Source organism: Ranitomeya variabilis, chromosome 4, assembly GCF_051348905.1.
Source record: "Ranitomeya variabilis isolate aRanVar5 chromosome 4, aRanVar5.hap1, whole genome shotgun sequence".
In the NCBI taxonomy this organism is placed as follows: Eukaryota; Metazoa; Chordata; class Amphibia; order Anura; family Dendrobatidae; genus Ranitomeya; species Ranitomeya variabilis.
The window spans coordinates 767,938,745-767,965,304 of record NC_135235.1 but is presented as its reverse complement, the minus strand read 5'-3'; the positions used below and the strand labels follow the sequence as shown (position 1 = coordinate 767,965,304).

General features: G+C 43.5%; 1 protein-coding gene across 2 annotated transcripts in view; it reads right to left on the bottom strand.

Moving 5' to 3' along the window:
- Positions 1 to 1,158: 1,158 nt before the first annotated feature.
- LOC143766924 (uncharacterized) overlaps positions 1,159 to 26,560 on the bottom strand; it is a 98,334-nt gene continuing 72,932 nt past the window's right edge. For both annotated transcript variants that reach the window (XM_077254926.1, XM_077254927.1), the window contains one exon: positions 1,159 to 2,950. In XM_077254926.1, coding sequence (XP_077111041.1) covers positions 1,341 to 2,950 — 1,610 coding nt within the window. In that variant the 3' untranslated portion in view covers positions 1,159 to 1,340. The remainder of the gene's footprint in view (positions 2,951 to 26,560) is intronic.

The window sequence follows — 26,560 nt, the reverse complement described above, 5'->3', positions numbered from 1 at the left end:
CCATGTCGCGATTGGAGAGTCCCTGACGTGCCTAAACAGTGGAAACCCCCACAAGTGACCCCATTTTGGAAAGAAGACCCCCTAAGGAACTTATCTAGATGTGTGGTGAGCACTTTTAACCCCCAATTGTTTCACTAAAGTTTAGAATGTAGCGCCATGAAAATTAAAAAATCATTTTTTCTTTCCACAAAATGATGTTTTAGCCCGCAATTTTTTTTTCCCAAGGGTAACAGGAGAAATTGGACCACAAAAGTTATTGTCCAATTTGTCCTGAGTACGCTGATACCCCATACATGGGGGGGAAACCACTGTTTGGGCGCACGGCAGAGCTCAGAAAGGAAGGAGCGCCGTTTGAAATGCAGATTTAGATGGATTGGTCTGCAGGCGTCATGTTGCATTTGCAGAGTCCCTGATGTACCTAAACAGTACATTCCACTCCAGTGTCAGGAATAGATAGTATGTGACAATACAGTATATACCGCTCAGGGAACACTTAACTTCCACAGATAATCTCCATATTCATACTAAATAATGGCACAGATCTTCCAGACATTATGATTGCACACATCCCTAGTCTTTATAACGATATTGCACTCATTCCTTGACAGACCGCAGCATGGCCATTAGTTAGAAGCTGCTATTGATCTTTGCAGCAGGTAAGTTTTCCCTGAGTGGTACATATTGGGCCGTCTGAAAACGGAGTTTAGTCTAGGACAATTTGTCTGCACTACTAATTAACAGCTGTTACAATACCAAACTAGGTCAGTCCCTATAGGAGGATAAACACAAGAATTATACTGTATTGTCACATACTATCTATTCCTGACACTGGAGTGGCTTATACACTTACCAAGTATATAGTTTGAGGTCTGGGATCTGCCAATATGTGGCTGGTTTTCTGACTGTTTCGGATAACGTGATACATGATTTTGTTTGTTTTTGTCTAGTCTCGCTTCAATATAGGTCAATATTAAATAGTCTCCTGATGAGTCGCCTTTGGTGTGGACGATGAAACCCATAGAAATGAGAGGCTTGGAGAGTGAGTGTGTATACGTCACCTCACCCTATATACTGAACTGTGGGGTACATGTTTTTTCTATTAGTCACCTACTGACTAACCTTCAGGGGGTGAATTATGGGTATTTGTACATTTAGAATTAATAAAGTTTAGTTTCATCCTTTTGTCAGCAAACATGAGGAATGACAAGAGACAACCCTTTTAAGAAGATTAAGTTTTGGTTAAAACTATTCCAACATTATGAACATAAAAAAGGCTTCTCCTCTATGTGACATCTCTGATGTTTATTAACAGCTGATTTCCAAGTAAAATATTTCCCACATTAAGAAAACGAAAAAAGGTTCTCCTCTGTGTGACTGCACTGATGTCTAACAAGAAGCTGTTTCCATTTAAAACATTTCCCACATTCTGAACAGGAAAAAGGCTTCTCCCCTGTGTGATTTCTCTGGTGGCTAACTAGATTCCCTTTCTGATTAAAACATTTCCCACATTCTGAACAGGAAAAAGGCTTCTCCCCTGTATGAGTTCTCTGGTGACTAACTAGACTCCCTTTATGGTTAAAACATTTCCCACATTCTAAACAGGAAAAGAGCTTCTCCCCTGTATGAGTTCTCTGGTGACTAACTAGACTCCTTTTCTGGCTAAAACATTTCCCACATTCTGAACAGGAAAAAGGCTTCTCCCCTGTGTGAATTCTATGGTGATTAACCAACTCTGATTTCTGGTTAAAACATTTCCCACATTCTGAACAGGAAAAAGGCATCTCCCCTGTATGAGTTCTCTGGTGACCAACTAGATTCCTTTTCTGGCTAAAACATTTCCCACATTCTGAACAGGAAAAAGGCTTCTCCCCTGTGTGAATTCTATGGTGTTTAACCAAATCTGATTTCTGGTTAAAACATTTCCCACAATCTGAACAGGAAAAAGGCATCTCCCTTGTATGAGTTCTCTGGTGACTAACTAGAGTCAATTTCTTGTTAAAACATTTCCCACATTCTGAACAGGAAAAAGGCTTCTCCCCTGTATGAGTTCTCAGGTGACTAACTAGACTCCTTTTCTGGCTAAAACATTTTGCACATTCTGAACAGGAAAAAGGCTTCTCCCCTGTATGAGTTCTCTGGTGACCAACTAGATTTCGTTTATGGTTAAAACATTTCCCACATTCTGAACAGGAAAAAGGCATCTCCCCTGTGTGAGTTATTTGGTGTGTAACAAGTTTCTCTTTGTGGGTAAAACATTTCCCACATTCTGAACAGGAAAAAGGCTTCTCCCCTGTGTGAGTTATTTGGTGTGTAACAAGTTTCTCTTTGTGGGTAAAACATTTCCCACATTCTGAACAGGAAAAGGACTTCTCCCCTGTATGAGTTCTCTGGTGACCTACTAGATTCCCTTTCTGGCTAAAACATTTCCCACATTCTGAACAGGAAAAAGGCATCTCCCCTGTATGAGTTCTCTGGTGACTAACAAGATTTCCTTTGTGGTTAAAACATTTCCCACAATCTGAACAAGAAAAAGGCTTCTCCCCTGTGTGAATTCTACGGTGATTAACCAAATCTGATTTATGGTTAAAACATTTCCCACATTCTGAACAGGAAAAAGGCTTCTCCCCTGTATGAGTTCTCTGGTGACCAACTAGATTCCCTTTCTGGTTAAAACATTTCCCACATTCTGAACATGAAAATGACTTCTTTGCTTTAGGAGCAGTTTGTTTTTTAATGCCTCTTTTGTGACTTTGATTTTCCTTAGTAGTCAGTAATGAATCAGAAGATGGGACCTGTTTCATAGGATCGGATGACAGATCTTTGCTGTGAATGGATGATGATATATCTGGAGTAACAGCAATCACTTTAGTTGTATCTTGTAGGATCTCAAGATTATCAGATTTAAACATTGAAGATGTCAGCTGTCCCTCTGGTCTCCTGGTACAGTCATCTGCCAAGACAAAAAAAAACATTTTTTTTTAATACAATATCCTTGAGTTTTATATTTTTGAACATTTCTACTTAAACTGTCCATAAAAATGGCAAGCTATGTAAAAAACTTTAAAGGGAACCTGTCACCCCCAAAATGGAAGGTGAGCCAAGCCCAGTCAACAGGGGCTTATCTACAGCATTCTGTAATGCTGTAGATAAGCTCCTGATGTTACCTGAAAGATGATAAAAAGAGGTTAGATTATACTCAGCCAGGGGCGGTTCCGCTGCGGTCCGGTCCGAAGGCCGTCGCTAGTCCGGTCCGGCGCCTCCTATCTTCATTCCATGACGTCCTCTTCTGGTCTTCACGGTGTAGCTCCGGTACAGGTGTACTTTGTCTGCCCTGTTTTGGGCAGAGCAAAGTACTGCAGTGCACAGGCGCCGGGCTTCTCTGACCTTTCCCGGCGCCTGTGTACTGCAGTACTTTGCTCTGCCCTTAACAGGGCAGACAAAGTATGCCTGCGCCAGAGCCGCAGTGTGAAGACCGGAAGAGGACGTCATGGAATGAAGATAGGAGGCGCCGGACCGGACCAGTGAAGCCCACCACAGCGGGACCGCCACTGGGTGAGTATAATCTAACCCCTTTTTATTATCTTTCAGGTAACATCGGGGGCTTATCTACAGCATTACAGAATTCTGTAGATAAGCTCCTGATAACAGTGGGCTTAGCTCACCTTCCATTTTGGGGGTGACAGGTTCCCTTTAATTATTCATCAAGACAATGACAGTTCACAGTCTAATAGAAAACCTTGTTGGATGAACCAGTAGTGCGTGGTGTTTAACTGTTTGTTCATTCTGCCTCCCAACTATCGAATAAAAAGAAACCAATCAATGTTATGTAGGCGAAAATAATACCTTTTCTCATCTCACAAAAAGCCAAGTCCCCACTCAGGTCCATCATCTGTCAATGTAGAAACAGAGGTTCCCACACTACTAGTGGCTCAAAGGCTGTTGGAAAGTAACAGAGTTTCTATAAACCAATCCAGCAAAATCCGCTCTCACTTCTGAGTCTTGCAGTGTGCTCAAACAACATTTAGGATCTCTGTATTTAGTAATATTATATAGTGAGATGAATCCACTTAATTTGCAGTGTGTCTCCTGGAGCACAATCTGGGCACTATGTGCTGGGTAATAAAATGGCATATTGTAATTTTCACTCTCCAACATCCACTTCGTGCTGATTTCCAGAAAGTGGCTGTGGAGTCAAAATATTCATTCCTCCTACACATGTGGTCAAAATTGTTGGTATCCCTGGTTTAATGACAGAAAAACCCACAATGGTCACAGAAATAACTTGAATCTGACAAAAATAATAATAAATCAAAAATCTAAGAGAATGAACAAATGAAAGTCAGACATTGCGTTTTAACCATGCTTCCACAGAATTAAAAAAAAAAAAAACCCTCATGAAATAGGCCTGGACAGAAATGATGGTACCCTTAACTTAACCGCTTTGTGACCGCCAACGATAGATAAACATCAGTGCTAGCTATAACGATGGGATTCCGGCGCACAACCCTTACTCTGTCCCCCGACCTCATCGAGACCCGATTGATTCAGGTCCTGATAACATCAGCATCATAAAAGCCAATGAGACAAATCACTATGAAAGTGTGTTGTAGCAATGAACTTCCCCGGTCGATCTGCCTCATAAAAACGCTGTTTCTCCTCAGATGTCAGTGAGAGATTAGAGGAGAAATAGTGTTACAAATGCTTCTGGCAACAGCTGTGTCAGTCAGCCATCTTGTTAAAAAGTAAAAAAAACAGATAAGGCAGGTTAGGGTTAGTGCTATAGTTAGGGTTAGTGTTGGGGCTAAAGTTAGGCCTCTTTCACACTTCCGTCGGTACAGGGCCGTCGCTAAGCGTCGGCCCGACGTACCGACGACGTGCAAATTCGCCACAACGTGGGCAGCGGACACAGTGTTTCAACGTGTCCGCTGCCCACTGTAAAGTCCCGGGGAGGAGGGGGCGGAGTTCCGGCCGCACATGCGCGGTCGGAAATGCAGGACCCGACATGCAAAAAAACGTTCCCTTGAACGTTTTTTTGCAACGACGGTCCGCCAAATACTGACGCATCCAGTGCACGATGTATGGAACATGTGTCCATACGTCACCATGCGTCAGTAATACAAGTCTATGTGCAAAAAACGCATCCTGCGGGCAACATTGCAGGATGCGTTTTTGCACAGACCGACGCATAGCAACGTTCACATTCCGACGGAATTGTGAAAGAGGCCTTAGGGTTACTGTTAGGCTAAAGTTAGGGTTATTGTTAGGGTATGTGCACACGTTGCAGATTTGCCTGCAGATTTTTCTGCACTGAATTTGCATCTCTTGGCAGAAAACGCAGGTGCATTTTTGATGCGGTTTTTGCGCATTTTTAATTTGTTTTTGAAAGCTAAATAAAAATGTATTATTGAACAAAAAAAAAAAGATTTGTTATGTTATTTCCTCCTCTTTTACATTTGTCCAACCCACACTCCATTATACACACAGATAGATAGGTAGATAGATGATAGATAATAGACATAAATATAGATAGATAAATAATAGATAGAAGGAATGAGATGGATAGATAGATCTATACAAAGATAACAAGCATGTATATTCTTCCTACAGGTATGTTGATCCACCCAGCTCTCCTGCTCTGTCTGTCTATGAAGTGCATATACTACATCACCCAGCTTTGCACACAGACTCGCCCCTGTACCTAGCATTCACATGGTATGTTGATCCACCCAGCTCTCCTGCTCTGTCTGTCTATGAAGTGCATGTAGTGTCATCCATCTTTCCACACAGACTTGCCTCTACTCCTATCTTCCACTTGGTATGTCTCTCAACCAACCCCAGCTTCACCCAAACACCCCCCCTCCACCCGTGCTATTTATGACCTTGTTTACTTTGGCTTGATTATATGTATCCACTCTTAATTCTCTGACCAAGATGAACAGAGACCGCTCCTCTCTGGTTCACACCTGAATGCACTTTGTGGCAGATATATTGCATAGCTCAAGTCTGCAAAGACTTTAGTCTGCAGTGTGATTCCTAGAAGTGTGTCCTAGAAGTGTGAAGATTACAGTAGAATTAAAACCAGAATTGAACCTGAAGGGAACTAAAGATAACTGCCCAGTCACTGTAAACAATGTTTCTGTTTGTTTTCACTCTCACCCCTATAATCCTTCACTTTCTGCAAACTCCCCTAATCCCTACACCAAGTAAGGAACTGTTCATCTCTTCCTCAATCCTCCCCATCCATCTCACCTCCTCCTCAGAACTGTTCCTCAACATACAATCCTCTGTCTCCAAACACAGACAGCCACCTCATGCCCTCTCCTGCTCCCACCTGCTAACACTTTCTCTGCTCCTTCTCACTGCTGGTGATATCTCACCAAATCCTGGCCCTCCTCACCACATCCCCAGTCATTTCTATCTCCTATCCACGCTCTATTACAAACTTCCATAACCTCTCTAACCTTATACCCATTCACACAGCCCCTGCTTCCCCAGTCCCACTAACAGGAGCTCTGTGGAATGCTTGCTGTCTGCAACAAGCTTTCCTACATCCATGATCTTTTGTTGCTACCAAACTTTCCTTCACCATCACTGAAACCTGGCTCACCCCTTCTGACACAGCCTCCCCTGCAGCACTTTCATATGGTGGCTTCCACCTTTTTCACACACCCCGCCCCAGCAGCAAACATGGGCGAGGAGTTGGTTTTTTCCTGTCAGATAACTGCTCCTTCACCCCAATGCCACTGCCACCCTCTGTTACCCTCCCTTCCTTTGAGGTGCACTCTGTGCGCATCTACTCCCCCTCCAAGTGGCTGTCATTTACCACCCACAGAGCCAGCCACCACCTTCTTTGACCACTTAACCACCTGGCTACTTCATTTCCTTTCCGCGGACATCCCCACTATCATCATGGGCGACTTCAACATCCCCATTGACACTTCCCTCTCAGCTGCCACTAAACTTCTATTCTCACTTCCTCCTTCGGCCTCACTCAAAAGGTCTTCTGCAGCCACCCACAAAGACAGTCACACACTGGACCTCATCTTCCCCCGCCTCTACTCCCTATCTCAGTGATTTTCAACCTTTTTTGTGCCGCGGCACACTTTTTATACTTAAAAGATCCCGGGGCACACCACCAACCAAAATGGCACAAAATGACACTAAAACAGTACATATTCTACATATAGTTAATAATATAGATTCTAAATGTATTTATACACAAAAGGGATATCCTGGCAGGAATGGTGGAAAGACACACACGAAGCTCTTCCTCAACAGTTCTCAGTCTCTCCCTGTTTTTAGTTTTTATCGCAGTCAAGCTTGAGAAGCCCAGCTCACATAGATATGTGGTCGAAAATGGGAGCAATGTCAAAATAGCTTTGTTGGCCAGAATGGGGAACTCCTTGGCAACAGATAACCAAAAACTGTCCAAAGGAAGATCAGCAAACTTTAGCTTGCTTCAGTTCAATGAGTTCCTCTTGCTCCTTTAAATTCATCTCCTTTCCAGCAACGGATAATGAGCTGTATGGGTCCCTAACCCAGTCAAGGCATTCTATGAAGGTTGAAGAGAAATAAAACGATAACTTCTCCTATGAATCCTCAGCGACCAATCCGCTGCGGATCCGCAGCCAAATCTGCACCGTGTGCACATAGCCTAATTCTAACCCTAATTCCAACCCTAGCCCTAATTCTAACCCTAACCCTAATTCTAACCCTAATTCTAGCCCTAGCCCTAAGTGCAACCCTAGCACTAAGTGCAACCCTAACCCTAAGTGCAACCCTAACCCTAAGTGCATCCCTAAGTGCAACGCTATCCCTAAGTGCAACCCTAAGTGCAACCCTATCCCTAAGTGCAACCCTAAGTGCAACCCTATCCCTAAGTGCAACCCTATCCCTAAGTGCAACCCTAAGTGCAACCCTAACCCTAAGTGCATCCCTAAGTGCAACGCTATCCCTAAGTGCAACCCTATCCCTAAGTGCAACCCTAAGTGCAACCCTATCCCTAAGTGCAACCCTATCCCTAAGTGCAACCCTAACCCTACCCCTAACAGAAAAACAAAAATAAATATAATTTCTGTATTTTATTACTGTCCCTACCTATGGGGGTGATAAAGGGGGGGTTTATTTACAATTTTTTTTATTTTGATCGCGGTGATAGAACCTACCACAGCGATCAAAATGTAATTGGAACGAATCTGCCGGCCGGCAGATTCGGCAGGCGCACTGCGCATGCGCCCGCCATTTTCCAAGATGGTGGCGCCCATGCCAGAAGACCGAGGACACCGGAAGGGACACCGGGACTAGGTAAGTATGGGGGGTGCGATCGGACAGCAGGGGGGGGGGGGGGGGGGGGGTGGCGGAGGCGAGAACGGGGGAGGGGCGGAGGGGAGAGGAAGACACTTAGGACAGGACGGAGGGGTAGGGAACACTGACGATGGCTGCAGATCGCCGCCGTCAGTCGTGGGGGGGCCAGATCGGGGTCTCCAGCCATGGCAGATGCTATTGCAGCATCGGCCATGGCTGGATTGTAATATTTCACCATTTTTATAGGTGAAATATTACAAATCGCTCTGATTGGCTGTTTCACTTTCAACAGCCAATCAGAGCGATCGTAGCCACTGGGGGGTGGGCTGAAGTACCACTCCCCCTGTCCCTGCAGATCGGGTGAAATGGGAGTTAACCCTTTCACCCGATCTGCAGGGACGCGATCATTCTGTGACACAGCATATGCGTCACAGGTCGGATTGGCACCGACTTTCATGATGCATACGCTGTGTCACAGGTCGGGAAGGGGTTAATGATTATACACAGCATTATTGGCGGGCATTACCTTGGCGGCGGGCAAATGCGAGAGTCTCTCCGCTCTCAGGATGACGCGCCGGCCTCGGTGACGTCATTAAGTCGCGCGAGCGTTCAAAGCTCGCGCATGTGTTATTCCGTGACTGCGCATCGCTGCGCATTGCCGGGGAACAAAACAAAGGGGGCACCATAGTTTGGGGAACTTTCCCCGCGGCACACCCGACCATGTGTCGCGGCACACTAGTGTGCAGCGGAACACTGGTTGAAAATCACTGCCCTATCTAACCTCTCTAACTCACCTCTTCCTCTTTCTGACCACAAACTTCTCACATTCTCTTCCCTCTCCACTCCATGTCTACAATCCTCACCCCACAAACTTTCACAGCCTCGCAGAAATCTTAAACACCTTGACCTACACTCATTCTCTGAATCCCTCCTCCCTCTCACAGACATAAGTTCCCTACACAATGCGGATGACGCTGCCGCTCTATATTACCCAATAGCTGTAGCTTTGGAATCTGCTGCCCCACTTACACATACCAAAGCTCACAAAATCAACAGACAGTCCTGGCACACCAGCCTGACCAAAGAACTGAGGCGAGCTTCCAGGGCTGCTGAGCGGAGATGGAAAAGATCCCGCTCCAACGAGCACTTCATCGCATTCAAACAGTCCCTCACTACTTTCAAGACCACACTCGCCACAGCTAAACAAACCTACTTCTCTCTCATATCCTCCGTATCACAACCCTAAACAGTTATTCAACACCTTCCATTCTCTCTTCCGTCCCCCAACACATCCTCCCTCCCCACTCATCTCAGCTGAAGACTTTGCCTCATTTTTCAAGCAGAAGATTGATAACATCAGAGACGGTTTTGGTCAACAACAACTAGAGCCCTTCCTCCCGACTTCCCAGCCCTCCACCTCCAAAACCAACTTCTCCACCATTACAGAAGATCGACTCTCCACTCTACTCTCAAGATCGCATCTCACCACCTGTGCACTTGACCCCACATCCCATCCCACTTCATCCCAAACCTCACCACAGTCTTCATCCCAACCCTAACCCATCTCTTCAACCTATCACTAACAACTGGTGTTTTCCCCTCAAGCTTTAAACATGCCTCAATCACACCTATCCTCAAAAAGCCCTCTCTTGACCCATCCTCTGTATCTAGCTATCGCCCTATATCACTTCTCCCCTATGCCTCCAAACTACTGGAACAACACGTCTACCTTGAACTGTCTTCCCATCTCTCTTCTTGCTCCCTCTTCGATCGCTTACAATCTGGCTTCCGGTCACACTGAAACTGCCCTAACTAAGGTCACCAATGACCTCTTAACCGCCAAGAGCAAGCGACACTACTCTGTCCTCCTCCTCCTCCTGGACCTGTCCGCTGCCTTTGACACAGTGGACCATTCCCTATTACAGACCCTCTCATCCCTTGGCATCACAGACTTGGTCCTATCCTGGATCTCGTCATACCTAACAGACCGGACATTCAGAGTTTCCCACTCACACACCACATCCTCACCTCACCCTCAGTCCCGCAAGCCCCTGCTCTTCTCCATTTACACATTTGGCCTGGGACAGCTCATAGAATCTCACGGTTTTTAGTATCACCTCTATGCTGATGACACATAGATCTACATCTCTGGACCTGATATCACCTCCCTACGAACCAGAATCCCTCAATGTCTGTCCATTATTTTATCCTTCTCCGCTAGATTTCTGAAACTTAACATGGACAAAACAGAATTTAACCTCTTTCCCCATCTCACGCGACCCCCCCCCCCCCAAAGAACCTATCCATTACAGTAAACGGCTGCCCACTGTCCCCAGTCCCACAAGCTCGCTGCCTCGGGGTAATCCTTGACTCTGACCTCTCCTTCAAACCACATATCCAAGCCCTTTCCACTTCCTGCCGACTTGAACTCAAAAATATTTCACGGATCCGTACATTTCTCAACAAGAATCTGCAAAAACCCTAGTCCATGCCCTCATCTCTCGCCTTGACTACTGCAACCTCCTGCTCTGTGGCCTCCCCTCAAACACTCTCGCACCCCTCCAATCTATTCTAAACTCCGCTGCCCGACTAATCCACCTGTCTCCCCGCTATTCCCCGGCTTCTCCCCTCTGTCAATCCCTTCACTGGCTCCCCATTGCCCAGAGACTCCAGTACAAACCCTAACCATGACATACAAAGCCATCCACAACCTGTCGCCTCCATACATCTGTGACCTTGTCTCCCGGTACTTAAATACATGCAACCTCCGATCCTCACAAGATCTCCTTCTCTACTCCCCTCCTATCTCCTCTTCCCACAATCGTATACAAGATTTCTCTCGCATATCACCCCTACTCTGGAACCCTCTACCACAACATATCAGACTCTCGCCTACCATCGAAACCTTCAAAAAGAACCTGAAGACCTACCTCTTCTGACAAGCCTACAACCTGCAGTAACCACCGATCGACCAAACCGCTGCATGACCAGCTCTATCCTCGCCTACTGTATCCTCACCCATCCCTTGTAGATTGTGAGCCTTCACGGGCAGGGTCCTCACTCCTCCTGTACCAGTTATGACTTGTATTGTTTAACATTATTGTACTTGTTTTTATTATACCAAGCAAAAAAAGCGGTCACACCTTAAAGGTAGCCACAATGAAGAGATCCAGATTAAAGTGAATTTAAGACTTTTATTGGAAAAAATTATAAGAAATGCATAAATGCTCTAGCACCATAACATAAGGTGGAAAGCTGGATATTGTACACCATTAAATAATGATAAATGCAAAGTAGTAACTATATAACTCCCTACTGCCCGATGTACCTCTAGCTGCCTAAGCATGCTCATAATACAGAAAAAATCCTAGTGCATATACATCCAGACATTGTAATGATATCTACCTGCAGTCAGCACAGCGTTCCACCTCACCCCAACGCACGTTTCGCAATAAGCTTCTTCCGGGGTTGTTTTTATTATGTATACCCCTCCTTACATGTAAAGCGCCATGGAATAAATGGCGCTATAATAATAAATAATAATACTAATACTAATAATAGATCGATAGATATTATCTATCTATAGATCTATCATCTATCTATCTCATTCCATCTATCTATTCTATCTATTAGATAGATATATATATATATATATATATATCTATCTATCTCATTCCTTCTTTCTATAGATAGAACGAATGGGATAGATATGGGATAGATAGAAGGAATGACATAGATAGATATATCTATTCATATATCTATCTATGGATAGATGTAGATAGATATATGGATATATATATCTATGTATCTATCCATATATCTATCTACATCTATCCATAGATAGATCTATAGATAGATATATGAATAGATATATCTATCTCATTCCTTCTATCCCATATCTATCTATCTATACATAGATAGAAGGAATGAGATAGATATATAGATAGATCTACATATAGATAGATCTATAGATAGATAGATAGATATATGAATAGATAGATCTATGTATCTATAGATCTATCTATATGTAGATCTATCTATATATCTATCTCATTCCTTCTATCTATGTATAGATAGATAGATATGGGATAGAAGGAATGAGATAGATATATCTATTCATATATCTATCTATAGATCTATCTATGGATAGATGTAGATAGATATATGGATAGATACATAGATATATCTATCCATATATCTATCTACATCTATCCATAGATAGATCTATATCTATGTATCTATTCATATATCTATCTATCTATCTATAGATCTATCTATATGTAGATCTATCTATATATCTATCTCATTCCTTCTATCTATGTATAGATAGATAGATATGGGATAGAAGGAATGAGATAGATATATCTATTCATATATCTATCTATAGATCTATCTATGGATAGATGTAGATAGATATATGGATAGATACATAGATATATCTATCCATATATCTATCTACATCTATCCATAGATAGATCTATAGATAGATATATGAATAGATAGATCTATGTATCTATAGATATATCTATGGATAGATATATATGTACTAGACTGTGGCCCGATTCTAATGCATCGGGTATTCTAGAATATGCATGTCCCCGTAGTATGTGATTCGCGGCAGACTGTGCCCGTCGCTGATTGGTCGAGGCAACCTTTATGACATCATCGTCGCCATGGCAACCATTATGACATCATCGTCGCCATGCTGTGCCCATCTCTGATTGGTCGAGGCCGCCCGACAAACCGTCGACCACTCCATATAAGGTATGGTCTACAAACCGCCAACCACTCCATATAAGGTATGGTCTACAAACCGCCGACCACTCCATATAAGGTATGGTCTACAAACCGCCGACCACTCCATATAAGGTATGGTCTACAAACCGCCGACCACTCCATATAAGGTATCCTGTTTGTAGACCATACCTTATATGGAGTGATTTCCAGGACAGACAGACAGACAGACAGACAGACAGACAGACAGAAAGACAGACAGACAGACAGACAGACAGACAGACAGACGGAAAAACCCTTAGACAATTATATATATAGATGGGTAGATATATCTATGGATAGATGTAGATAGATATATGGATAATGAAGAAAAAAAATTGGAACAGCACAAATACACTAATTATCTTCGGGTGCAAAGCCCAGACAACCCGTCCTTGGTTGTTTCCTGTCAATATACTTCACAAAAGCAGGCAGCACTCCATAGTCTTTGAGACAAAGTGTAGGTGTTTATTGGACCCACATCTCCATATACAACGTTTCGGCTCGACTTGAGAAAGGCTCAGTCGAGCCGAAACGTTGCATATGGAGATGTGGGTCCAATAAACACCTACACTTTGTCTCAAAGACTATGGAGTGCTGCCTGCTGTTGTGAAGTATAGATATATGGATAGATATATCTATGTATCTATAAATATATCTATACATATATCCATAGTTATATCTATAGATATATCTATAGATATCCATCTATAGATATATAGATATATAATAGCAAGGCCGATGTTTATCAATCAACATGTTTAATTTAAAAAAAAAATTGAAACGGGAAAAAAAATGGCAGTGGACAATATTTGTAGGCTGGGAGGGGGGCAATATCCATGGCCCCTTCCCAGACTATGAATATCAGTCCGCAGCTGTCTGCGTAGCCTTTACTGGCCATTAAAATAGGGGGACCCCATGTCATTGTTTTGGAGGGGGTCCCCCTATTTTAATAGCCAGTAAAGGCTACACAGACAGCTGTGGGCTGACATTCATAGCCTGGGAAGGGGCCATTGATATTTACCCCCCCCCGGTTACAAATACCAGCCCCAGCCACCCCAGAAATGGCACATTGTAAGATGTGCCAAATCCGGCACTTAGCCCCTCTCTTCCCACTCCTGTGTAGAGGTTAGGTATGGGGTAATAAGGGGTTAATGTCACCTTTGTATTGTAAGGTGACATTAAGCCCGATTAGTAAAACACACCTTCACTGAACCGATTATGTTGCAAATTCAGCAACAATTCCAGACTACTTAGACTGATCATTATGGCTTGGGAACCAACAAAAGATACCCAATATTAGGCTTGGGATCCTAGGCAAAGACACCCACCCTCAGGCTTCGGAACCTGCGATAAAGAGTCTGCCCGAGGCTCGCCTTGGACGGCTATCGGCCATGGCTCCTAGGCGATGGGGCTGCCAATTCTCGAAATACAGCATTATTACAATTCTTAATAGGATTATAATACCAATTCTTAGGGAATTGGTTGTGGTATAACCACCATGGACCAACGCAAGGGTTTGAATAGTGCAGTTACCATTCATTGCGTATTAATAAATAACACCATGTTCAGTGGCATTTTTCATTTCTTAAACTGAGAGACTCAAAAAAAACAAAAAAAAAACAATGATCCTTGTAGAGAAAAATGTGCTCTTTCTAATGATATCAGAATTAATATATTTTAGGGGTACCCTTTTTGAGAAATTTGACCTAAAAATAGGTAAAATTCATTTTTTTTAAGTTTTTCATCATATGTGGGTGTGAATATTTCCACAAATACATATGCTTTGACCATGATATTGCAGCAATGCAAAGTCATGTAATGTTTGGTGTACAGGGCAAAGCACCAGTTACTATTGGTTTTTGGTCTTGAGTTATATGTGGGCAAAGTTTGGCATAAATTTTATGCGACGCGTTTTTCAAGCTACTTTGACACAAAATTGCGGCCGAAATATTGTTTTGTCATAGCCGGTAATAATTTTATCGTGTTCAGCAGCAAAAGTTCAGCTAGTATGCGCAATATCAGCATCATAGCCAGTATAGAACTCTAATGGCTATGTGCCAAAGTTTGCAAAATCTTCTTAGCTGAAGCCGCAGGAACCTCCAGTGAAAGGTCAACAGTGCCCAATGTATTTGAGATCTGGCCCTAAAAATGTACAGAACCTCTTTTCAAACATACATGTACATCCTTATAAATTTTCAGCAAAATCGGAGAAGGTCGAGTGGGGACCACTGGTCCACTTGACATGGAATGACCCTAATGTTTCAATAACTGTCACTGTAGCAGGCAAAGCCCGATGGGACTTGTAGTCCCATCGGACAATGCCTGCACACACACATAACCCCCCAAAGACCCACCCCCAAAGACCCCTGGACAGCGCTGCACCCAACCGGACAGCCCCGCAAAACCCCGGACAGCTCGCAGACGCATGGGCAGACCCATGGACAGCCCGCAGACCCCGCCCGCACAAACATACACGCACACAGTCACCGCCCACACATGTCCTGTGGTCTCCGGCGCCGGCAGCTTCTTATCCTGTTCAGCGGTCACGTGGTACCGCTCATTAAAGTAATAAATATGGACTCCACTCTCATAGGGGTGGAGCCGCATATTCATTACTGTAATGAGCGGTACCAGTAACCGCTGAACAGCGGAAGAAGCTGCCGGCGCTGGCGAAGCTGCCAGGGACCGCGCCGGGAGCAGGTGAGTATTTCATATTCACCTTCCCTCGTTCCACCGCCGCTCGGTCTTCCGCGTCTTCTGGGTGTGACTGTTCAAGTCAGAGGGCACGATGACGTATTAGTGTGCCTGAACAGTCACTGTGGAGAGACGGGACGCTGAGGAGCAGCAGGCAGCGACGAGAGGTGAGTATGTCATTTTTTTTTATTGCAACAGCATTATATGTGGCACATTATTATATGGAGCATCTATGGGGCCATAATGAACTGTATGGAGCATTATATGGGGCACATTATTATATGGAGCATCTATGGGGTCATAATGAACTGTATGGACCATTATATGGGGCACATTGTTATATGAAGCATCTATGGGGCCATAATGAACTGCATGAGCATTATATGTGGCACATTATTATATGGAGCATCTATGGGGTCATAATAAACTGTATGGAGCATTATATGGGGCACATTGTTATATGGAGCATCTTTGGGGCCATAATGAACTGTATGGAGCATTATATGGGGCACATTGTTATATGGAGCATCTATGGGGTCATAATGAACTGTATGGAGCATTATATGTGGCACATTATTATTTGGAGCATCTATGGGGCCATAATGAACTGTATGAAGCATTATATGGGGCACATTGTTATATGGAACATCTTTGGGGCCATAATGAACTGTATGGAGCATTATATGTGGCACATTGTTATATGGAGCATCTATGGGGCCATAATGAACTGTATAGAGCATTATATGTGGCACATTGTTAAATGGAGCATCTATGGGGCCGTAATGAACTGTATGGAGCATTATATGGGGCACATTGTTATATGGAGCATCTATGGGGCCATGATGATCTGTATGGAGCATTATATGTGGCACATTGTTATATGGAGCATCAATGGGGCCATAATGAACTGTATGAAGCATTAGATGGGGCACATTGTTATATGGAGCATCTATGGGGCCATAATGAACTGTATGGAGCATTATATGTGGCACATTGTTAATTGGAGCATCTATGGGGCCGTAATGAACTGTATGGAGCATTATATGGGGCACATTGTTATATGGAGCATCTATGGGGCCATAATGAACTGTGTTATGATCCTTAGTGGCATAGGATCACAGAACTGACCAGCTAAGTAACAAAATACAGGACCAGCTCTGGGGATGTGGGAACTGGACTGACCGCAAACCTGATCCTAACCGCACACACTATAGGCAGCCGTGGAACGTTACCTAAAATCCTAGACGTCTCTTCACAGCCTGAGAAACTGGCTACCCCTAGAGAGAAAGCAAAGCCTCACTTGCCTCAGAGAAATAAAACCCCAAAGTTATAGATAGCCCCCCACAAATAATAACGGTGAGTTAAGGAGAAAATACAAACGCAGGGATGAAAACAGATTCAGCAAAGGAGGCCCGCTAATCACTAGATACACAGAGGATAGCAAGAGTCTGTGCGGTCAGTAAAAACCCTAACAAAATATCCACGCACAGAATGCAAGAACCCCCGCACCAACTAACGATGCGAGGGGAGCAACTCTGCACTCCAGAGCTACCAGCCAGCAGAAAATCACATATTAGCAAGCTGGACAAAACTCATCATATACAGAGAAACATTTTCAATTTAAGATGAGCAAAAATAAACTAGCAAAAACTTAGCTTCTCTAGAAGAGACTAGACACTAGTGAAGTCAGGAGCGTTCAGAACAGCACTGAATACAACGACAGCAGGCAAGGAGTAACGGTCCAGGTGAGTTAAATAGAAAACCTGAATAGCAGATGACGAGGCAGCTGATCCCAGCCACAGAGCCGCAGTATAACAAAAGGGCCACCAGAGGGAGACCAAAGACAGAACTCACACAGTACCACTCATGACCACAGGAGGGAGTTCGAGAACAGTGTTCACAACAGAACTGTATGGAGCATTATATGGGGCACATTGTTATATGGAGCATCTATGGGGCCATAATGAACTGTATGGAGCATTATAAGGGGCACATTGTTATATGGAGCATCTATGGGGCCATAATGAACTGTATGGAGCATTATATGGGGCTCCTGATTCAATATAGATATTCAAAAACACTTAACCTACTGATCTCTCAATTAATTTTACTTTTATTGGTATCTATTTTTACTTTTGACTTTTACCGGTAGCTGCTGCATTTCCCACCCTAGGCTTATACTCGGGTATATACGGTATACATTAGTTCCAATAAATCCATTTATTTATGTAAATTAAAAAAAACAAAAGTACACATATTTATTATCGCCACGTCTGTAACGACCCGACCTATAAATGTGTCCCACTAGTTAACCCCTTCAGTGAACACCGTAAAAAAAAAAAAAGTTGCAAAAAACAACGCTTTATCATCATACCGCCGAACAAAATTTGGAATAACACGCGATCAAAAAGACAGACATAAATAACTATGGTACCCCTGAAAACATAATCTTGTCACACAAACAACGAGCCACCATACAGCATCATCAGCAAAAAAATAAAAAAGTTATAGTCCTCAGAATAAAGCGATGCAAAAATAATTATTTTTTCTGTAAAATAGTTTATATTGTATAAAAGCGCTAAAACATAAAAAAATGATATAAATGAGATATCGCTGTAATCGTACTGACCCGAAGAATAAAACTGGAACCAAACGTGGAACGGTATAAACGCCTCCCCCAAAAGAAATTCATGAATAGCTGGTTTTTGGTCATTCTGCCTAACAAAAATCGGAATAAAAAGCGATAAAAAATGGTACCAACAAAAACGTCAACTCGTCCCGCAAAAAACAAGACCTCACATGACTCTGTGGACCAAAATATGGAAAAATTAGAGCTCTCAAAATGTGGTAACGCAAAAAATATTTTTAGAAATAAAAAGCGTCTTTTAGTGTGTGACGGCTGCCAATCATAAAAACCCGCTATAAATAGTAAATCAAACCCCCCTTCATCACCCCCTTAGTAAGGGAAAAATAATAAAATAAAAAAAAATGTATTTATTTCCATTTTACCATTAGGGTTAGGGTTGGGGCTAAAGTTAGGGTTTGGATTACATTTATGGTGTGGTTAGGGTTAGGGGTGTGTTGGGGTTAGGTTTGTGGTTAGGGTTGGGATTAGGGTTGTGTTTGGGATTAGGGGTGTGGTTAGGGGTGTGTTGGGGTTAGGGTTGGAGTTAGAATTTGGAGGTTTCCACTGTTTAGGCACATCAGGGGCTCTGCAATGCAACATGGCGTCCGATCTCAATCCATACAATTCTGCGTTGAAAAAGTAAAACGGCGCTCCTTCCCTTCCGAGCTCTCCCGTGCGCCCAAACAGGGGTTTACCCCAACATATGGTGTATCAGCGTACTCGGAACAGATTGGAGAACAACTTTTGGGGTCCAATTTCTTTTGTTACCCTTGGGAAAATACAAAACTGGGGGCTAAAAAATTATTTTTGTGGAAAAAAAATATTTTTTATTTTCACGGCTCTGTGTTATAAACTGTAGTGAAACACTTGGGGGTTCAAAGTTCTCACAAAACATGCAGATAAGTTCCTTAGGGGGGTCTTTCCAATATGGGGTCACTTGTGGGGGGTTTCAATGTTTAGGCACATCAGTAGCTCTGCAAATGCGACATGGTGTCCCATCTTAATTCCAGTAAATTTTGCATTGAAAAGTCAAATGGCGCTCCTTCCCTTCCGAGCTCTGCCATGAGCCCAAACAGTGGTTTACACCCACATATGGGGTATCAGCGTACTCAGGACAAATTGTACAACTTTTCGGGTCCAATTTCTCCTGTTACCATTGGTAAAATAAAACAAATTGCATCTGAAGAAAATTTTTTGTGAAAAAAGTTAAGTTTTTTTTTTTTTTTAAACATTCCAAAAACTCCTGTGAAACACCTGAAGGGTTAATAAACTTATTGAATGAGGTTTTGAGCACCTTGAGGGGTGCAGTTTTTAGAATGGTGCCACACTTGTGTATTTTCTATCATATAGATCCCTCAAAGTGACTTCAAATGTGAAAACTAAGTAATGGCACTGGCGCTTACCACCGTGGAGATAAAGGGACGGAGGAGAAAAGAAGTCCAGGAGCAGCTGGCGATTAGAACAGGTTCAAAAGCAAGAAGACTCGTAGAAAAGTGGAGTAAACACCACGCTAGCTGGACTGTATGAGCATGTAGCAGGGTGATTAATTGCAAGAAAAAATAATAGTAATAGTAGTGATGATATTCGGATACTCACTTATTTGCTAAAGAGTGGTCTGGTATGCGTGGATCGGTTTAAAGGATACTGCTTGCTGGTGTAGCTGTCAGGAGAACTGAAATAGTGATTCAGATAATTGAAAATGGATAACTGAATATATATGGTGTTCATAGGGTATAAGGATGTACTTACAGGTGCTAACTAGTGTAGTACACTTTAGGGCCCATAAAAGGAATGTTTATTTGAGGATAAATAGACCACTGGAGCTGTGCCAGAATGGCGCTGTAGGAGTTGCCGTTAGTGTGAAGACCAATGCCTTGTTATCGATGCTGTTTTGAGGCAAACACATATAAGGTGTAGTTTTAAGGGTACCCTGGGAGATAATCAGGTATTTGTGCCCTCACTGTGGCTTGCTCTGAATCGTTGGTAAGAAGGCACACTTACTTGCAAAGTTGTAGGCAGGAAGGAGGGCTGCGTGGAACCCACCAAATGGTAGATGGAACGAAGCTGTAGTACGGAGCTCTGGAGTGAATGCCTGGGAGCAGGAATGGTAAGCGCGCACAGCGCTCTAACTGAGGCCTCAGGAGTAGATGGAAGGCGCCCGCTGCCCGCGTGCTCCGGCCGTGAGCAGCACTGGGATGCGGCGCGCGAAGGGGGCGGAGCTAAAATGTGACGTCACAGATGAGCGGGGACGGAGGCTCGGATAGGGCAATTAACCAACGCGTTTCGAGAGGTATCTCCTCTCTTCATCAGGGCTGACTTCCCAACCGGCTGCCCGCCTTCTTATATACCTGAGGTTGCTCATTGCACCAATATGCTTGATTAATTGGTGCTTGTTTAGATAAATGAATAATGAAGTGGAACTGTGGAACGCTTGATTGTAAATCAATAGCGGACTAGGGAGTTTAATTGAGTGTGCTTTAATATGGAGAAACCTTGTTATACCGGGTAAATAGTGAACTAGATGGTGGGCCTATGCTTGTTGCTCGGTGTATATAGAGCATCTTTGAACACATTTGAATGAGTAAGGTGGTGGACTATGTAAACAATGGGTATGGGTGAAAAGATAAATATAATTAAAACCTAATTTTATTAATTAACAAGTAAAATAAAACACACAAAATAAATGGAATTGAATATAAGATATAAAATGTACCATGTGGAGTACACTACGAAAGCTATGAGTGTATAAGCATATAGAAAAATCTAAAATAGTAAAAATAAATAATTATACAATATATAAAAAAAATATAAAAATATATGTATAAAAATATATATAAAAAATGCATTCAAGAAAAGCAAGGTTAAATTGGAACAGGCAAGGTATATGTGCCACTGTATATTAATGCGTATAAAAAACAGTGGGGCAAGTGCCTGGACGTTTTAGAATGCATAAAGCTCAATCTCCTGGTTTAGGCCATTAGGGGCCAGACTGTCTAGCGTATACATCCATTTGGATTCGATTCGTGACATAGCCTTTAGGAAGTCCCCACCTCTAGGTTTTGGCGGGACCACCTGAATGCCACAAAAGAAAATTCCATGGCAAGAATGGTTGTGCCCCTATGGGAGGTGGAGCCGCATATTCATGACTGTAAATGAGCGGCCCCACGTGACCGCATACAGTAGAAGGTGCGGCGCCGGCCAGGAAGCAGCGACAGCCAACGAGGGAAGCGGGTGAGTATTTTCAGAACAGCGGGGGGGCGCACAGGGGGTGGGAGGGCGGCGGACAGATAGATCTTTCTTTTACACACTATTATTCATATCTTCTATGCAGTAAACGCTGCTGCACTGAAGATATGAATCACGGATTCAGCACCATGTGGGGGGGGACAGCGCTTACTGTAGCGCTGTCTCCTGCACGCCGCAGGGACTGCAAACGGAGAACGTCCGTGTGAGGTCCGTGTTTTACACAGACCCATTGACTTTAATGGGTCCGTATAATACGTGCGCTCCCACGAACACTGACATGTCTCTGTGTTTGGCACACGGAGACACGGTCCGCAAAAAATCAATGACATCTGCACAGATGCATTGATTTTAATGGGTCTACGTGTGTCAGTGTCTCCGGTATGTGAGGAAACTGTCACCACACGTACCGGAGCCACTAACGTGTGAAACCGGCCTAACAAAAAAAAGTTTTGGTTCCAAAATTGTGCTGATGTAAAGTAGACATGTGGGAAATGTTACTTATTAAGTATTTTGTGTGACATATCTCTGTGATTTATAGGCATAAAAACAAAATTTTCTAAATTTTCGCCAAATTTCCTTTTTTTCCACAAATAAACTCAAGTAATATCAAAGAAATGTTACCACTATCATGAAGTACAATATGTCACGAGAAAATAATGTCAGAATCACCGGGATCCGTTGAAGCGTTCCAGAGTTATAACCTCATAAAGGGACAGTGGTCAGAATTTTAAAAATTGGTCATTAACGTGCAAACCACCCTTGGGGGTAAAGGGGTTAAAAGTCTGGTTGAACATAACATGGGGGCTTGTGGGACCATTCGCAAAAACTGTCAGGGGTTTCCACAATCATTGGTCAACGAAAAGTCCTGAAAGGGGCAGTCAGGGGCTTTACCCAATGGAGAGATGCTTGCCCTTAAGTATAAGGATAACAAAGATATTTTTATCCTGAGCTCGATCCACACAGATACCACAAGGGCCACTGCAGACCAACAGGGATCCACTATTCCAAAACCTGTGTCTGTCATTGACTACAACAAATATATGGGGGGTGTGGACCTTGCAGACCAGGTTCTACAGCCATACCGGGTATCAAGAAAGTCATATACCTGGTATAAGAAGTTAGTCATTTATTTGTTTCAGGTGGCCTCATATAATTCTTATGTGTTATACAAAAAGCCGGAAATGCAGATAGTTTCCTTGATTATCAGGAAAAGATCATTGAAATTCTTAAGTAAATAAAAAAGTCCTTTACAGCTCACCTGTCCACTCTGTGCATGGCCACCATCCCAGGAAAATCCAACAGGTAGTAAAAAATCCAGCACCAAGAGGTTGCAGTCCAATAAGCTTTACTGCAAAATCTTCATTAAAAGCATGGACAACCGACAGTAGAAAAATGGCATAAATAGCAGGGGTCCCAGACACCGGTTTACACGTTTCAGGGCCAAATCTGCCCCTTAGTCATAACCTAGTGTTATACCAGTGAGTCAGAGTTTATATAAAACGCCCCATCACAGGGTTCAGTTATTTCACACCCACAACATTAAAACTCTTCTACCAGTACAAAAATACAAACTTAAACCCAACAATCTGCTGCTGTCATTATACACAGTCAAGAGGTCGGTGATCAATATTAATAACACAATATTCTATCTGCGCTTATTTACACCGGTGGGACGGGTGGTCTCCATCATCAGGATCCAACGGGTTTCTTGGCTAAGAAGTCTGTCGCCAAGCTCCGCCCCTTCTGGGCTTACTGACCCTTTCCATTCTGAAAAACTGGAAACCGCTCAGATCACCGCCGTGCACCTGATAAAATGTCTGGATACATTGGAGGGATTAGGTCTCTGGTCACTGATCCCTGAGGGGCTCACTGAGGCTGCCGGAGGTCTCGTGTTGTGCCCCCGATATAGGAGAGATCACAGATACTGCAGGTAGCCATGTATAATACTGGAGAGTGTTCTTCAGGAGGGGTTTATTCTCCACAAGGAGAGCTCCCACCTTCCTAATCTGGTGATGGATGGTCCTGGTAGAACGTCCTGGTTGTCTACTAAAGGTTTCTTCAGCTGCGGGGGCAGATGTGGAGCATGTAAATATGCAGGAAATACCAAGCAATTTATTAAGGGAGGCCTGAGACAATGGTTATTGGTGACTTTATGACTTGCAGCAGTACATGTGTCACATACACTCACCGGCCACTTTATTAGGTACACCTGTCCAACTTCTTGTTAACACTTAATTTCTAATCAGCCAATCACATGGCGGCAACTCAGTGCATTTAGGCATGTAGACATGGTCAAGACTATCTCCTGCAGTTCAAACCGAGCATCAGTATGGGGAAGAAAGGTGATTTGAGTGCCTTTGAACGTGGCATGGTTGTTGGTGCCAGAAGGGCTGGTCTGAGTATTTCAGAAACTGCTGATCTACTGGGATTTTCACGCACAACCATCTCTAGGGTTTACAGAGAATGGTCCAAAAAAGAAAAAAAATCCAGTGAGCGGCAGTTCTGTGGGCGGAAATGCCTTGTTGATGCCAGAAGTCAGAGGAGAATGGGCAGACTGGTTCGAGCTGATAGAAAGGCAACAGTGACTCAAATCGCCACCCGTTACAACCAAGGTAGGCCTAAGAGCATCTCTGAATGCACAGTGCGTCGAACTTTGAGGCAGATGGGCTACAGCAGCAGAAGACCACACCGGGTACCACTCCTTTCAGCTAAGAACAGGAAACTGAGGCTACAATTTGTACAAGCTCATCGAAATTGGACAGTAGAAGATTGGAAAAACGTTGCTTGGTCTGATGAGTCTCGATTTCTGCTGCGACATTCGGATGGTAGGGTCAGAATTTGGCGTAAACAACATGAAAGCATGGATCCATCCTGCCTTGTATGGAGCATCTTTGGGATGTGCAGCCGACAAATCTGCGGCAACTGTGTGATGCCATCATGTCAATATGGACCAAAATCTCTGAGGAATGCTTCCAGCACCTTGTTGAATCTATGCCACGAAGAATTGAGGCAGTTCTGAAGGCAAAAGGGGGTCCAACCCGTTACTAGCATGGTGTACCTAATAAAGTGGCCGGTGAGTGTACATGGTTACCTGCAGTATCTGAATTCCTGCAGTATTCCTGTTATTTGAAAATGTTGTCCCCGCCAATCCTTTAGAATCTGAAGATGTCAGAAGACTCACTGAGCGACATTTTATTGCACTCATTCCAGCAACTGAAACAAAAAAGAACCCCCAGAGAAGATGTCGTGTATGATCCAAGAGAGGAATGAGGCATGATACCCGCTATTATTGCCCACAATGCCCATCATTGCCGGCCTTATGCCTCCATGACTGATTTACAATCTTCCACACAGAACCACGTTTTTAGACTGTTTTGACATTCAAGCATTTGGTTTATTTAGTGACAGACACATCTGAGTAGAGCTGACTTAACAATTTCCGGGGGTAGGTGGGGGGATGTCTCCAGAGACACAAGCTGGGCACAATATATTTGGCACTACAATGACAATTTTGCAATTTTTGCTCTAAAACTTCCACTACGTGTTCCTGGAAATCATCCGTGTAGTAAAAATGGTCACTATATACATAGATGAATAACCAGAGGGGTGTCATTTCCAAAATGGGGTCACTTCAGGGGGATTCTGTTGTTCTAGCACTTAGCGGCTCTCCAAAGTGCCATAACAGCAGAAACCCCCCTGAAGTGACCCCATTTTGGAAATGACACCCCTCTGCGAATTCATCTATGGGTGTAGTGACCATTTACCTATCTACCTATTTTCCAATGTAAAATCTGGGGTTAAAACAACATTTTAGTGGTAAAAATGTGATTATTTTTTCTTCACTGCCCAATGGTGTAATTTTCTATGGAACAGCTGTGGTTTCAGTATGCTTACTGCACCACTAGAAGAATTCATTCAGGGAAGTATTTTGTATAATGCAGTCACTTTTGGGGGCTTATGCTGTTCTGGCACCTCAGGGGCTCTGACAATGTGACATGTCACCCACAAACAATTCCAGCAAAATCTGCTCTCCAATATGGTGCTTCTTCCCTTCTGAGCTCCGCCATGCACCCAAACAATGATTTACCCCCACATATGGCGTATCGGCATGCTCAAGAGAAATTTTACAATAACTTTTGGCATCCAATTTCTCCGGTTACCCTTTGGAAAAGAATTGAGGGCAAAAAGATAATTTTTTGTAGAAAAAAATATGATTTTTTTATTTTCACGGCTCTACGTAATTAACTTCCGTGAAGTACTTGGGGATTCAAAGTGCCCACCACACATCTAGATAAGTTTCTTGGGGCGTCTAGTTTCCAAAATCGGGTCACTTGTTGGGGTGTTTCCACTGTTTAGACACGTCGGGGGCTCTGACAATGTGACATGTCACCCACAAACAATTCAAGCAAAATCTGCTCTCCAATATGGTGCTCCTTCTCTTGCAAGCTCTGCCGTGCACCCAAACAGTAGTATTCCCCCACATATGGGGTATCGGCGTGCTCAGGAGAAACTGCACAACAAATTGCATGGAGCAATTTCTCCTATTACCCTTACGATAATGCAAAATATGGAGCTAAAAAGATTTATTTGTGAAAAATGTATTTTCTATTTTATTTCCATGGCTCTACATTTTAAACTTCTGTGAAGCATCTGTGGGTTCAAGGTGCTCAATACACATCCAGATAAGTTCCCTAAGGGGTCTAGTTTACAAAATGGTATCACTTGGGGCGTGGCCTGACCGCTAATGGAGCAGGTCGCATAGCGCGGGAGCTCCGTCTCCAGGAACCTCTAACCGGCCCACAGCGACTCGCTCCTGGCGCCTTCAGCTCCGTGCCGCTCTGCCGCATTCCCTCACCTGCCGTTGAGTACATGGGGAAGTCCAAAACCGGATCCCGGGAACCCACCAGGCGCATT